The 15,586-nt window shown below is 46.1% G+C and overlaps 1 protein-coding gene across 2 annotated transcripts in view; it reads right to left on the reverse strand.

Moving 5' to 3' along the window:
• FER1L6 (fer-1 like family member 6) overlaps positions 1–15,586 on the reverse strand; it is a 169,563-nt gene that overhangs the window by 57,345 nt on the left and 96,632 nt on the right. For both annotated transcript variants that reach the window (XM_061123247.1, XM_061123246.1), the window contains 3 exons: positions 13,026–13,150; positions 5,962–6,096; positions 2,166–2,315 (listed from right to left, as the gene is read on the reverse strand). In XM_061123247.1, the coding sequence (XP_060979230.1) occupies positions 2,166–2,315; positions 5,962–6,096; positions 13,026–13,150 (410 nt within the window). The remainder of the gene's footprint in view (positions 1–2,165; positions 2,316–5,961; positions 6,097–13,025; positions 13,151–15,586) is intronic.

A 15,586-nucleotide genomic window follows, 5' to 3' on the forward strand; every position in this document is an offset into this window, starting at 1 on the left:
AAGCTGGTTCTATTAAACTTTCACCTGATTGGGCATCCTGGAATCCTAGGACCTGAGATTTGTAAAACAAAGATTTCACCAGTCCTCTTCTCCTCCCCTTGTAGACTACAGTCACCGCAGAACTGAAGCCGATGCCTGGGTTTCTGCTACTCTGCCCCTTTAAGAGCTCATCCTGCTTTAGTTCCCCTGAGAGATAGATTGTTCTTTCTCCAAGGCAGCCACTCCAGCATTAAAAAGTTCATCCTTAAATGGAGCAAAAATCAGACCACAATCAAAGTCTGATTAGCTGTACTTCAGAGCTCATCTCTAAGAGTCTTAAGCAACTCCCAAGATGCACACATGGGCAGTTTGGATTTGAGTACAAGTGTGTCTAACCCATTAGCTGTTCCCTTCCCCTTATACTCTCCAGTCTCTCCAGCTCTTGGGGGAATTGGTGTAGCTGGATTCTAGGCTCCAACCTGCCATATCAGGTAGGCCATTGCCTTTCTATCCAGCTCAGTATCTTCACCTGAAATAGATGGGACTAGACTAGGTCTGTCTAGTCAAACCTATGGTTTTTCCAGTGGTCATGTATGGATGTGAGAGTTGGACCATAAAGAAAGCTGAGCACTGAAGAATTGATGCTTTTGAACTGTGGTGTTGGAGAAGACTCTTGAGAGTCCCTTGGACTGCAAGGAGATCCAACCAGTCCATCCCAAAGGAGATCAGTCCTGAATATTCATTGGAAGGACTGATGCTGAAGCTGAAACTCCAATACTTTGGCCACCTGTGATGTGAAGAACTGAGTCATTGAAAAAGACCCTGATGCTGGGAAAGATTGAAGGCAAGAGGAGAAGGGGATAACAGAGGATGAAATGATTGGATGGCATCACTGACTCAATGGACATGAGTTTGAGTAAACTCTGGGAGCTGGTGGTGGACAGGGAGGCCTGGTATGCTGCAGTCCATGGGGTCGCAAAGAGTTGGACATGACTGAGCAACTGAACTGAGATATCCTGCTTTACTATTCCATGGTATAATAATATTAATAATAATAAAATAGGTAGAATTTGTTGCATGTTGATTTCACACCAGGCACTTTAGGGAGATTAATTATCATCTCCAGTTTTGCAGGTTAAACAGAGAGAGACTAAGCGGCTTACCCAAGGTTGCACACTAGTAAGTGATGGGAACAAGATCCATACCCATGGGATCTGCCTCTAACACCGTCCCTCTTACTTGCTTGCTGTGTCTTAGGATTGCTTGCTTCCTAGTTTCTGTACCAGGTGAGATCTTTCTAAAACTGGAATTTCTGGAAAACGGGCTTTCCTAGAGAGGGACTGATCTGATGCAAAGGGCAAGTGCCATCTGCCCCCAGTGAATGGGATGGTCAGGGAGAGAAACCTCTCTGATGCAGGCCCACTGGGCCATTTCTTCCCAGGTCCTCTCTCTGTCCCATTTGGTCCTTGATGATTCAACCAGACTCAGCTTCCCTCCCCAAGTATCCTGCCTTTGCTTTCTGAGAAGTTCTTCCTAGATGTATGTTCATAAATTCCCCAGAGTCTTAGTAGGACAGATTAAGAACTTGGGGTCTTTGGGAAACTTTGCAATACAGTGTAAGGAGCACAAGGCTTTAAAGGTCTTAAGCTCAGCTCTCAGGTCAACCACCGACTAGCAGCCTGATGAGATAAGTCAGTCAATTACATTAATCCTCAGTTTACTATCTATAAAATGGGAATCATAATGCCTACCTCATCAGGACTGAGGGAGATTTCAGTGTGATGAGAGGGATGTGAGGCAGCAACCACAACACGGAGCACATGGGAGTGTCCACAAACATTTGCTCCCTTCCCCTTTCATATCCTCTCATGGTTTGTATGGAGCATAGGGCTGCTCAAGCTTTGCTGGCCAAATCCATAAGGACCTTTCATCCTGGGACTCTGACTTGCAGCACAGGGGGCTCTGGGAATAGCTGGTCACCTGAGTTCTTAAATGGTATCTCCCAGATCCCCAGAAGGAGCCATCTCCAGACACAGGACAGCAGGGAGGGACCAGGCACAGAGTGATGGACGTGCACCTCCCATGAGGCTGCTTCTCTGGCCAGGTAGACTAGATGAACAGCTAGTACAGATGTCACATCTGGTTCGATGGATGGCTAGTACAGATGTCACATCTGGTTCACTTACCTGCAGGAGTTCAAATACAGCAAGGAGGTCCCCTCCAGAGAGGTTCCCACAAAAGATGGGGTGATAGCACAGCCTGGGGGGCTCATAGTCCTGGTCAGCCAGCTTCACCACAGGAGCAGCCACAGTGGCACCCAAATATTCTGGCTTCCCCTAAGGCAGAAAAGATAAGAGTTTTTGTCCCAAGTGGTCACCTACCTGGTGCCTTGGTGTGATTTTGCAATTAATCTTCACAAAACTGTCAGCCTCATGTCTCCCTTCTACTACTGTCTACATGTCTTAGTGTCTTTGGCTAAGCCCCTCTAGTCCTTTTCCATAGGCTCAGGGAGCAATTGAATCAATCTGGGCTCCCAGGGCAAACTCTAAGGTCATTTCAAGGGCTTCCTGGCTCAAGACCATCTTAGGGGTTATCTCTTTTCTCAGTGTATTGAGCTCAGTGGAATGAAGATAATCACCCAAGGTAGACTTGAAACGGAAAAGGAAAATAAAGTGGCAGCACACATTCTGAAAGATCTCCAGGGCAGGGCACCATTGTGGTTGAGAAAACAAGTTTCGAGCCCAGGCAAACATGAGTTGGAGACGCCAAATCTACTGCTTTCTAGATCTCTAGTCTTGGACCATTTACTCAACCATTTTGATCCTCATGCTTAAAAAGGGGGTTAAAAGTACATTGTTTTGAGAGCAAAAGTAGGGTACTGTGCATGTTCCCTGCACACCATATCACCTAAGGGGTGGGCAGACCACCTAAGGACAGCCTTACCCTCTCCCCATATAAGCAACAAGTTTGCTCCTCCTTCTCGGGGAGCAAGTCAGCAAGGGAACCTGTTGACTCCCACTCCCCCACTGCTGCAGCAGGGGCCCCAGCAAAGCCTTGCCTGAATTTCTTTTTTAAAAAAAAGGTACATTGTTTATAGGGCCATGACAATTAATGTAATAATGGATGTGCATTGCACAACAGCTGGTAAACAGTAGGTGCTCAGTGGCAATCCACTCCAGTATTCTTGCCTGGAGAATCCCCATGGATAGAGGAGCCTGGCAGGCTACTGTCCATGGAGTCACAAAGAGCTGAACACCACTGAGCGCCCAAGCACAGCACACACATAGTAATATGATGGTGATTAAGATCAGCATGTTTAAGTAATAGAGCAATTCTGCCCAGTTGTTCTTGATAGTAAAAGAGGATTAGAATGGCTTTGTATGTAAGTTTCTTGAAGAACTATTTGATGGTATATCTCTTGCCTTTTCCTAGTGCCTGCTCCCAGTTCTGGTTCCACCTCAAGAAGCCTGGGGCTGGAGCATGGGGCTGCTTTGATATTTATCTCAAGAACTGCTGTGATGTAAGCCTCAGGCAGGCAGGCAGGATTGCCTATTTTATTCACTGCTATGTCCCTTGGCACAGGGCAGGCACTCATCCAAGCTCTTGTTGATCCAAGAGTGAAACAGCTTTCACTCTTGGATAAATGACCTCCAAGTCCAAGGACAGTGCCCATATTCTCTTTGGCTGAGGCTGGGTTTTAACACCTGTGCTGCTTCATTGCCTTTGGACTCATGAACCAGCATTTGCATTTCTGGCTGTAAAAGGAAGCTTGGTGAGGGGGAAAACAAACAAAGGAAGCTGCCTGCTGATATCCAGTGGTACCATCAGACCTGTTCCAGGGATGAGTGGAGTTAGGGCAGCTGGATGTGAAATGAATGATCTGCTGCATAATTATTTTTGTCCATAACCCTAGCTCAGAAAAATTAACTTAAAATGAGCCCTGGAAACAAAAGAGTAAACATAAACTCAAGCAACCTGCGTGCCAAACTCATTTCTTACAGAGCCGGCAGACTTGAATGAGGGCACGGGCACTGCGTAACGAGGGAAAGCTTGAGACGGGAAGCCGGGCCCTGCGGAGTCAGAATCTAAAATTTGATCATCACCATGGGATTGTGATGGCTGCAGCCCACGGGTGTGAACAGAATCTTTTGCACGTCAACACATATCTCAAGGAAAAAAGTGCAAAAAATGTTCATATTTTCTTTCTCTCCTACATTTTCTTTTCCTTTAGATGTGAGAATGTAGGCTTGCTTTTCTGAACAGTTTGGTTTGGGGTGGGGCCCAGGAAGGCAGTCGATGAATGGAGATCTAGAAAAGGGTCTGAAAAGCAAACAGACAAAGGGAAATCCACTGTAGTCCAATAGGTGGGTCTCAGTTTTTAATGATGACTGATTGCTGTTGTATATATTTGTGTGTGCATGTGTGTGTGTGTGTGTGTGTGCGCATGTGATAAGTTGTGGCCAACTCTTTGCAACCCGGTAGACTGTAGCCCGTCAGACTCCTCTCTCTGCCCATGGAATTTTCCAGGCAAGAATACTGGAGTGGGTTGCCATTTCCTCCTCCAGGGGAGCTTCCTGACCCAGGGGTTGAACCTACACTTCCTGTGTCTCCTGCATTGGCAGGCGGATTCTTTACTGATGAGCAACATGGGCAGCCTTTGATTGTTGTTACTGGTTGTCAAATAAAAATACTTAAGATTAGAATCATGTTGTTATGGACTCTTTTGAAAAGGTACCTATTTTGTGACCTTTACAGAAAGTCTATATTCTAGGCATAGCAGCAGAACACACATCTACTGGAATGGGTTGCCATGCCCTCCTCCAGAGGATCTTCCTGACTCAGGGATTGAATCCACGTCTCCTGAGGCTCCTGCATTGTAGGAGGATTCTTTACCACTGATCCACTGGGGAAGCCCATAAATGTACCACATACCCAAATTTACAGATGGGGGAACAGACTCCAGAGAGTGACAAGGAGAAGCTGAATATGTATGTCTAAAGGTAGACAGTCACAATGGCCACTGCACTTGTGCAGGAAAGAGTGGACACAGGTGGCTAAATTCAAGTTCTGGCTGTGCTTCCAGCCAGCTGTGACCTTGAACAAGGCATTTGGCCTTTCTGGGCTTCTGTTTCCTCTTCTCCAAAGCCAGAAGGGGCTTCATGCTCTCCAGTTCTCCCATCCTAATTTCCTCCTGACCTTGGATGAAGGTCGGAGCTGCCAGGTTGCTCGGAGGAGGTGAAGAGGCCTTAGGAAGATTTCTTGCAACAACTTTTATACTTACTATATTTGTGCTTCTGCAATCTCCAGAGGAGGTAAAGACATTAAAGAAAACATTAAAACAAGCCTTTGCCTTTCCCTTTAGACTTCTTAGTTTAAAAAAGAAAAAGATTTGTTTCAGTGATTAAAAAAAATCCTCCAGTAAGCTTTTGAATCTGCACAACATTTCAGAACACAGACATCTTTGGAGAGGAAGCAGTTTGGCTAACATCATAACAGAAATGAGATGGAGATAAACGCATTGTTCCAGGGCTTGGAAGCAACAACCAAAAGAAGATCCAGTTACAAGGCTGAATCGGTGACAATACATCCATTTGCTTCCAGCCAGGGAGATCAGTAAAGACCTTATGTTTTCAAAAGGCATGGACTTTTTTTACTAGCAGCAATAGTATATAGATCTCACTGAGAGCTAGGAACAACCGTGAGTTGCCTTAATAATTATATTCCTGAAGAAGTGAATGTTGATTGAACTTTTGTGAATCAGATCCTATTTTAATTGCAATCTAAAGGGTAATCTAAGCAAAAAAAAAAAAACCTTTAGTAAAACAAATGATCGTCACTGATCTCCCTAGTTCTGTAAAATCAGTGTTTTTCCCAGGTGAGGACTGCGTCCAGGCACCATCCCAGGCGGGTTAAAGAAAGGAAGGTGGCTGAAAACAGAGTGTTTCTGGTGAAGCCCGGTCAGCGCAGCCCTGAGACACTCACCACCGCATCACTGTCGTATAGCTCCACCACCACTAAGGGCGGGGATTCTGCCAGCTCCTTCTGGTCTCCGTGCAGCACCAGGTCATTGAACAGGAGCATCTGGTTCCAGGTGGGGGACAGGGTCTGGGGAATGACCTGTAAGGTGGGGCCAAGAGAAAAGCCAACGCTCATTCGATTTGATCGAGTTGGAGGGGGCTCTGGGAAGGGTAAAGAGAACACATCCTTATCATCATTGCTCACTTGTTCAACATTCAAGCAACAAAGGAAATTAACATACTACTAAGTATCAGATGCTAGGCAGTCAGATTCCCTGCTCTGAAGGAGCTTACCTAAGTTTCCTGAGTAGTACCCCACCCGATTGCCACCCGATTTGCAAGCATGAGTGTAAGTGAGTGAAAGTCACTTAGTTGTGTCTGACTCTTTGCAACACCATGGACTGTAGCCTGCCAGGCTCCTCTGTCCTTGGAATTCTCCAGGCAAGAATACTGGAGTGGGTTGCCATTTCCTTCTCCAGGGCATCTTCTCTACCCAGGGATTGAACCCATGTCTCCTGCTTTGCAGGAGGACTCTTTACCGTCTGAGCCACCAGAGAAGGCATTTGCAAGCATAATTCCAGCTTAATCCTCGCTTCCATCATGACACCAGCTACCTTTCATTGAGCATGTACTGTGTGTTGGCTGTGGTGCATCACATACACTGTCTTGTGCAAACGTCCCAACAATTCTGGGAGGGGGAAACAGAAACCAATGCTCACTTGTCCAGAGTGAGCACGTGGCAGAACCAGGATTTAACCTGGATCCTTTGGCCCAAACTGCTAACTTCATCCATCCTCACCAAGTAAATGCTAATATCATCTCCATTTGGTTGTTGTTGTGCTGTCATGTCCAGTTCTTTGTAACCCCATGTCCGCCAGGCTCCTCTGTCCATGGAATTTTCCAAGCAAGAATACTGAAGTGGGTTGCCATTTCCTCCTGCGGGGGATCTTCCCGACTCAGGGATCAAACCTATGTCTCTCGCATCTCCTACACTGGCAGGCAGCTACTTTTACCACTGTGCCACCTGGGGAGCCCAGTGAAAGCCTAAACTGAGGATGAGGGAGATTTAGTGATGCTTCATTTGTTAACAAATAAAATTGCATTATCAAATACTCAAAAGCAGATTCTCAAGTTAATATTCCAGTGGAATTCTACTGCTGTTGGCTACTTAATCTGACTAGGGTCTTCAAAAGAATCCTCACCATTTTGCATGACATCATTCTTTCCTCCATAGCAAATTGCGACAGTGGAAATTAGCTGCACCCATTATGCAGATGGGAAACCAAAGGACAACCAAACTACATAATTTGTCCAGAACCATGAATGTCTCACCTAGAAGTGGCTCAGAGCTCCCCGCCAGGCCATTCAAGGAGTACCATTAGAGGGTAGGATGTGATGGACTTGCATCCTCTATTTTACTGGCTGTTTGGAAACACGCCAGTTTCACAGAGCTAGAAGCTAAGGCTGCTTGCAGGATGGGTGGACTTTGCAACTAGGCAAAAACTGTCGTATTCATATGTTAGTACTGGAAAGAGGCCACAGTCACAGCCTCCCTGGCTGTGCAGGCAAATGGACGATTTCACAGCATAATGCAGACCACACAGCGGCTGCTGGGTCCTGAGGAAATTTCCACTGTGCGCCACTCTCTCCAGGAGGGATTACAGAGAGCTCTGGCCTGAACTAACTAACTGCTTAGGCTCCAAGGTCCAAATAAAACTGTCATCTCAGAGTTTTACATCAAGAACAATTTCAAGTCACGGCCTTAAATCATTTGCACTGTGATCACGAAATAATATTTTTATTGCTCTTTTTTATGTGAGCCATAAAAATATCACGCATTCCACAACTTTCTTCCTTGCTTTTTTGCCTTTGGAGTATTTTATGCCTCTCACACAGTGAGGTTTTGAACATTACATTCCAGAGAAAATCTTAATTCTTTGGACAGGAAAAGAATGGCTTCCACCAACTCACGAACAGAAGTTACGGCATTGCAATGCTAAGTTCCCCTGTGAAGGTGACTGACATCACAATAACTATGTGTTTTCAGGTTGCTTTTGAAAATAAAAATGTGATCATTTTTGCAGGCTGCCCCCAAGAGTGTGATACCAAAGCAATTTATGATTCTCATGGTATCTTTCCTACAGAAATGTTCTGATGGCTTCCTTGGCACTTGGGGCTATAATTGCCACTTGGTAAGATTCCAGAGGCTAGCATTCAATCTTTCATTGATTATATATCTATTCCTTCAAAGTGCTGGCACAGTGTTTGGTATCACATGACATCCTGTGCTGAGCGGGTGTTCGATAACTACTTGCATGAACTAATGAGTGGGTATTGGCTTGTCCCGTGAGTGAAAGGACATGTGGCCACCTTTGAGAGGTACTGAAAGGCTCACCTGAGCAAAAGTACATTCTCCCACTTTGTAACCGGGAAGGATTAAATTTAAATTTACACTGGATCTGCTTCTTTGACTTTAACCCTTTTTTGTTATTATAAACATACATAATGGCTTGCTTCAGGGACATAACCTGAGTACTGCACCTGGCAAGGACTCTAAGGAAATGAAACTAACACATCGCCCTGCCTGAGGCTTGACAGTCTAGGGGATATTTGCAAGGACTGAATAGTCTTTTTACTTTGTTTCCTTGCCTCTCCCCATCTCTGATCCATAAAAGAACCTGGCAACCAGGCCCTGACAAGAGGGTTATTTTGAGGTGATAGCTGCCATCTTCTCATCAGCTGGCTCATCGATTAAAGTCTCTTCCCTGCCTCAACCCCTCGTCTCTAGGATTCATTGGCCTGTCATGCAGTGAGCAGAGCCAGCTTGGACTCCGTAACAACTTCTCTGCCAAGGCGAGCACAACTCATCTCATGTCCTCGGGGCTTCCTTCAGAGGTTATGCTTTAAAAACTGGTTCAATGACATTGCTGGAGAGATTCTAGTAACACTTAAGTTTAACGCAGGAGGAGAAGGGGACAACAGAGGATGAGATGGTTGGATGGCATCACTGACTCGATGGACATGAGTTTGAGCAAGCTCCGGGAGTTGGTGATGGACAGGGAAGCCTGGCGTGCTGCAGTCCATGGGGTCGCAAAGAGTTGGACATAACTGAGCGACTGAACTGAACTGAAGTTTAACTCTTTGAAGAAGGAGTGAGATATCATGGATGGAGTGTGGCTTTAGTCTCAGAGATGCCCCTGGAATGGAGCCCTGGTTTCACCATCTGCCTATGTCCTACTTGGGCAGGTGATTCAACCCCTCTGAACCTTAGTCTCACTCACTTCAATGGAGTTAGTATCTGCCTTGTAGAGTTGTTATGACCATTGTCTAAGATAAAGTGTATTAAGTGTCTGGCATACAGTAGGTACTCAATAAGTGGTTATTGCCCACCCCAATCAACCCCAACCACACATATTTACAAATGAATGAACATTTATTGAATACCTACCACATGCCAGTCTTGGTCACTGGGTAACTCGTGTCTAATAAGAGACCACCTGTGTCCTCAGGACTCAGCATCCACCTGATTGAAATCTCAGCTTCCATGCTCCCCACCTGCTAAGATCCCCGTCCTTCTACTCCAAGCTCCATCTTAGCCACACAATCTCCCTCCCTTTCTATCCCCAAAGTCTTTCTCTTTGGGAGTTGTCGCTCATTCCCTTTACTCTATCACCACAAGATTTCTAAGTTCCACGTCCTTGGTGGTGTCTGGAATAACTGGATTCCCTTTCTGAATTATTTTGTACCATTAAGTCACATATAAGGGGCTTCCCACATGGCGCAGTGGTAAAAAACCAGCCTCCCAATGTAGGAGATGTAAGAGATATGAGTTTGATCCCTGGGTTGGGAAGGTCACTTATAAAGGACTGGCTGCAGAACCCACCCTTTAGAGTCAGTTCTCCCTGAGCAACACGTTCAAGACACATGCTTCCAGATGAATGGTGGACCAGCTCAGCTATGACTGTAGGGCCCCCCAGCTCAGCCTTCTCCACCTTGAAAAATGCATGAGCTGGGCAAGTCATACAAAGACCAGTCCCACGGAGGCAGCACACATTGAAACAGGAGAGGGAATCTAGAACCCTTTCTTACCAAAATGGAAGCAGAGTGGTTAAGCAAAATGACTTTGGAATTGGACCATCTTGGTTCCACAGGTATTAGTTGCTCAGTTGTGTCTGACTCTTTGCGATCCCATGGACTGTAGCCCACCAGGCTCCTCTGTCCATGGGATTCTCCAGGTAAGAATACTGGAGTGGGTTGCCATGCCCTTTTCCAGGAGATTTACCAACCCAGGGATCGAACCCAGGTCTCCCGCATTGTGGGCAGATACTTTACCATCTGAACCACCTGAGAAGCCAAAGTGAAAGTTGCTCAGTTGTGCCTGACCCGTTGTGACCCCATGGACTACCTTGACCCAGGGATCAAACCCAGGTCTCCCGAATTGCAGGCAGATTCTTTACCAGTTGAACTCCCAGCGTAACTTGGCTGTACCACCTTCTATTAATAATTAAAGAGTCTCCAAGCCTTACCTTCCCCATCTACAGATGAAGGACACTAACAATATCTTAAACCTTTGGGCTGCAGTTAGATGTAGGGAAAAAATGCATATGAAATGCTTAGCATTATGCTTGGCACAGACGTAGTTTTCAATAAATGACAGCTATTATTATTATTAATAAAAATTAGGTACTTGGTTCAAAAGTATGAAGGCAAAGTCCAGGATTCAACAGAACCTGTTTTCCCTTTCAAATGATTATTTGATAAATAAATGTCATCTGTCCCTTTGGGAAAGGAAGTGAAAGTGTTAGTGACTCAGTCATGTCCAACTCTTTGCAATCCCATGGACTGTGGCCTGCCAGGCTCCTCTGTCCATGGGGATTCTCAGGCAAGAATACTGGAGTGGGCAGACACTTCCTACTCCAGGGGATCCTCCTGAGCCAGGATTTGAACCTGTGTCTCCTGCATTGCAGGCAGATGCTTTATTGTCTGAGCCACCAGGGAAGCCCTTTGAGATGTGAGTCTAAATCAAATGAAGAGACTGTACAGAGATGCAAAATAGAAGGAGAATTACACATCAGCTGAGGGAATTCACTCAAACTCCCTGCCTCCCCCCACCCCCAGCCCTGAGATCACCTCTGAGGACCTGGAACTCCAAGCTATGCAGGCAGAGAAGGCTTCTAGGAGGCCCCCTTTTGAGAATCTCCCTTGCTTCTGGTGGCAAGCCTCAAAGGCCATAATAACAAGCAGTCACCCAGGAGCTGTTATAAACAAGACACTGTCCTGGGTGATGCACCCTCTGGGAGGCAAATACAATTCCAACATCCCTATTTTACAGAAACAAATACAGACATGAAGAAACAGGACAAAGAGGATTTTGCTTAAGGTCACACAGCTCATAAATGGAAGGGCTCAGGCTTGAACCCAGGCACTAGGGCTCTCAGTTCAGTTGCATGGTCATGTCTGACTCTTTGAGACCCCATGGACTGCAGCACACCAGGCTTCCCTGTCCATCACCGACTCCCGGAGCTTGCTCAAACTCATGTCCAACGAGTCAGTGATGCCATCCAACCATCTCATCCTCTGTTGTCCCCTTCTCCTCCTGCATTTAATCAAGGGCTTTAGAGTCTATACTCCTAATCTCCACACTACGTATTGCCTCTCTAAACACAGGGAAGAGAAAGGAGTCTGAAATCTTCAGGTTTTCATGATTATTCACTAAATGAGGATGAAATCACCTTCCTTCTTAGGTCTCCCCTGACTTCCCTTTTAGGCAGAACCAATCTCTCTCCCCATGTGGCTCTTGGGGCCCAGTACCATGGGTTTAACACAGTGCAGCCAACTCATCTGCCAAAAGACGGCCCAGCCCCACACCCGACCCTACACTGTGCAAGCTCAGAGTCTGGTGCCCCAGCTCCTCTGAGCCCAGCCTGGGAGCTGGCACAGAGCAAGCACTCCTCACTCCTCTGGCACTGGTGAAATGGACAAGATGCACTGGTGAAATGGACAAGATGCTAGTTCATAGGATAATCTCAGCCTGTGTCATAAATCAAAACACAGTCTCCCAGGTTACGGCCTCAACTTGGGGAGAAATGTCAGCCCTCTTAATACAAGCCAATGGAATGGCCATTACTCATTAATCTCTTTGTACACTTAACTTTTTGCTTCTTCTCAACAGTCCTATTTTAAGAGGATGAATGGAGGTTTAGTGAATAAAGGCAGCTGGAGAGTAGATGAAATAGAATGTAAGCTCAGGGCTCTCTGTGCCCTAATTCTGTCTTAACTCCCAGAGTTAGGCAAAGCCTTTATTGAGCTCCCTTCCCTCAAAACAGTGAATCCTCAGAGAATAGACTAAACCCTTATAGGACACGATCTCATGAGAAAAGCAGCCTGTTGGACATGTGCTGATTAGGGCCTCTTCTCACATGTCAGTACTCAGTTCACAGGAAGGGAAGAATTCAGAGGAAACAGGTATAGATCCATCTCCTTGAATCCTCATAGCATCCATCAGGAAGCAGTATTTTCTAGAGGGAGACACTGAATTGCGGAGGGGTTAAAAGTGTGCCAAGACCCCCAGCTGGAAATACAAAGTCTGGAGCTTCCTGACCACAAAGCAGGAAAGCTTTCCTCCCCACCGAGACCCCTCAGTAGAGACTACTGCACAAGCCTCGTGCAGATTGCACTGTTTTCTCATTCGTTCATTCCCACTGTGATGGGCATTGCGCCCATCACTCCAGGAGTGCTCAGGATGCCAGCTCCCTTCCTTCCTCATTCCTCTTTCCTCCCCCAATCTGCCTTTGCTTCGAGCACTTGACCTCTTGGCTTTAGAGCAACAGATCATATTGGATCAGTAGATCTTCCCCATGTCTGTCCTTCCTTGCATCCCTGTTTTTGGGTCTAAAATACCTACACATCTAAAGACACAAGTATTTGCAATGTGCCCTGTTTTTTGTTTTTTCTCTTTTTTCTTTCCTGGGGCCTGCTGTGGCTCAGCAGTGGGCTGCAAGGAGAAGGCAGGTGAATTTCCCTGGTTACCTTTGTGGTCTGGCAGTGGGAAAGGAATGTGACCTTAGCAAAAGGGTCTGAGAGTCCGTTGCTGTCGGCTGCGATGAGGCCCCGGGCTTGGTACATGTGAGCTCTCAGCTGAAAGACGTGCCGATCTGTGGACAAATAATGGGAAGGGGTATGTATCAGTGGGCTTCTTAGGAACAGTGAGTGTGGGTGGGTGGGGCATCCAGAAACAGATGAGGGAGACCGTGGGCACCGGCAGCTGCTGAGACCGAAATGGTCACAGGGAAGATGGGGGAAGAGGTCGTGGTCGTGGGTACTTTGGTGACAGGCTTTCTCCTTTCTGCTTTCACCACATGTTGGGATTTAATCTTCATAACAACTCGTGAAATACACATCAGTGTCTTCAATTTCTACATGAGGGAAATGGCTCACAAAGAAGCTAAGATCCATTTCCAAGCTTGCACAGCTAATGCCGGAGCCCGGATTTCATTTCTGTCAGGTTACAAAGTCCAAACCTCTTTCTGAAATATCACGGTTTTTTGAATCTCCATGCAAAATGGAAACAGATTCACAGCTATATTAATAGAAAACAAACTTGTGGTTACCAAAGAGGAGAGGGACAGAGGGAGGGACAAATAAGGGCCATGGGATGAACCAATACAAGCTACTATGTATAGATAGTACATAGATAAGAAATGTATAAGAAATAAAAATAGATAAGCAACAGGATATATTGTGCAGCACAAGGAATTATAGCCATATTATCTTACAATAACATAATGGAATATAATTCAGCAAATATTGTAAATCAACTATACTTCAACTAAAAAATAAAGTGCCATATTTTACCTCTCAGTAAGTCTCCTGTTTCCACTGGTGCAGGTGTGTGTGTGTGTGTGTGTGTGTGTGTGTGTGTGTATAAGAAAGGGATGGTTCCACAAGTTGTCTTTGCTTCCATAAACTCAATAAGGGAGGGGAATTTGGGGGAGAATGGGTACATACATGTGTATGGCTGAATCCCTTTGCCGTCCACCTGAACTATCACAGCACTGTTAATTGGCTATGCGTTAAGTGCGTGCCAAGTTGCCTTAATTGTGTCGGACTCATTGTGAACCTATGGACTGTAGCTCACCAGGCTCCTCTGTCCATGGGATTCTCCAGGTAAGAATACTGGAGTGGGTTGCCATGCCCTCTTCCAGGGGATCTTCCCAACCCAAGGACCGAATCCGTGTCTCTTATGTCTCCTGCATTGGCAGACAAGTTCTTTACCACTAGTGCCACTTGGGAAGCCCAACAGTCCAATATAAAATAAAAAGCTTTTAAAAAATAAACTCAACAAAGTCTTGGGCAATCCATCCACCCATTCAGCCAGCCAATAGCATTGTGAGTGCCTACAGTGTACCAGGTACAGTTCTGGCCTCTGAGGATTCTGAAGCAGCTAAAAGAGCCCCCACCCTTGGGGAGCTCCAGGGAGGAGACAGACGATAAGCCACGTACATCAATTCTAGTGACAGGAGCCGGGGCTGAGTGTCCTGCAGGAGGTATGGGCAGAGGACGTGGGAGGTGAAAGGCAGGAGTGAGCACACCTGCTTGATGGGATGGGCAGCAGAGAGAGGGCTGCAGGCAGGGGGCGGGCAGACCAGGGGATGCTGGGGGAACCCCAAGGAGGAGGTGACTTAATCATATTCCTTGGTTCATGGACTCAATGATCCTTGACACATGGCTTCTCTTGTTTTTTGTATTCATTTGTTCCCTTTAACTCTCTTACACAACAGAGCTCCTTAAAAGTGACAGTAAACAAAGAAATGTTCAGCGGATGGTTTAGGAATTTCCTGATTGGGGTATGTCAAGAGAGAGCCCACGTGTTCCTTAATAGGCTACATCAGTGGACACATCTTTCAGCTGGGAGTGAACTTGAGAATGGCTCATCCCTGAGAACGTCCACCAGCTCCCCCCGAAGTTCCTAAACCCCCGAATGTTAGCAGAGCTCCCAAGGCAGCCACAGAGACAGGACACTGCACAACTCCAGGGGCGACATGGACTTAGTCTAGGTTTTTGTTTTCCTGAAACCTTGAGTCTTACCAGCTCTGTTCCTTAGACTAGTAAAGTCGGCTTCCTCTTTGCTTTCATACTTGGTCCACCTCTGGGCTATGGCTCACTTTCCGCGTGTGGTTATTAAAGACACGTCTGATGGCCCCCTCAGAAGGCCAGGATCACCTCTCACTCGGCTCTATGTCCCCTCACTAGTTCTCCCACCGTGCCTTCCATATGCAGGGGCAAACTAATTATTGGTATTACTGGTTGAATGGATATGTTCTGAAGCATTAAATGAATGAAGAGACCAAATTCTCCAGGAGGTGTGGAAGGCGGCCAAAGCCATCAATGTCAAGGCACAGCAGAGAGAGTTTATTAGGTCATCCTGTGAAAAGAACATGCTTCAGAGGATCAGAAAGGTTTGGGGAAAATCTCTCCTCTCCTCTGAATTGTGCATAGCTGGGACAGCAAATATGTCCAGGTACTTTGGGTCTCTAGAGACAGTCTATAAAATAAAAAGTCTTATAGACTTTTTATAAAATAAAAAGATA

This window comes from Dama dama, chromosome 21 (assembly GCF_033118175.1).
Source record: "Dama dama isolate Ldn47 chromosome 21, ASM3311817v1, whole genome shotgun sequence".
NCBI lineage: Eukaryota > Metazoa > Chordata > Mammalia > Artiodactyla > Cervidae > Dama > Dama dama.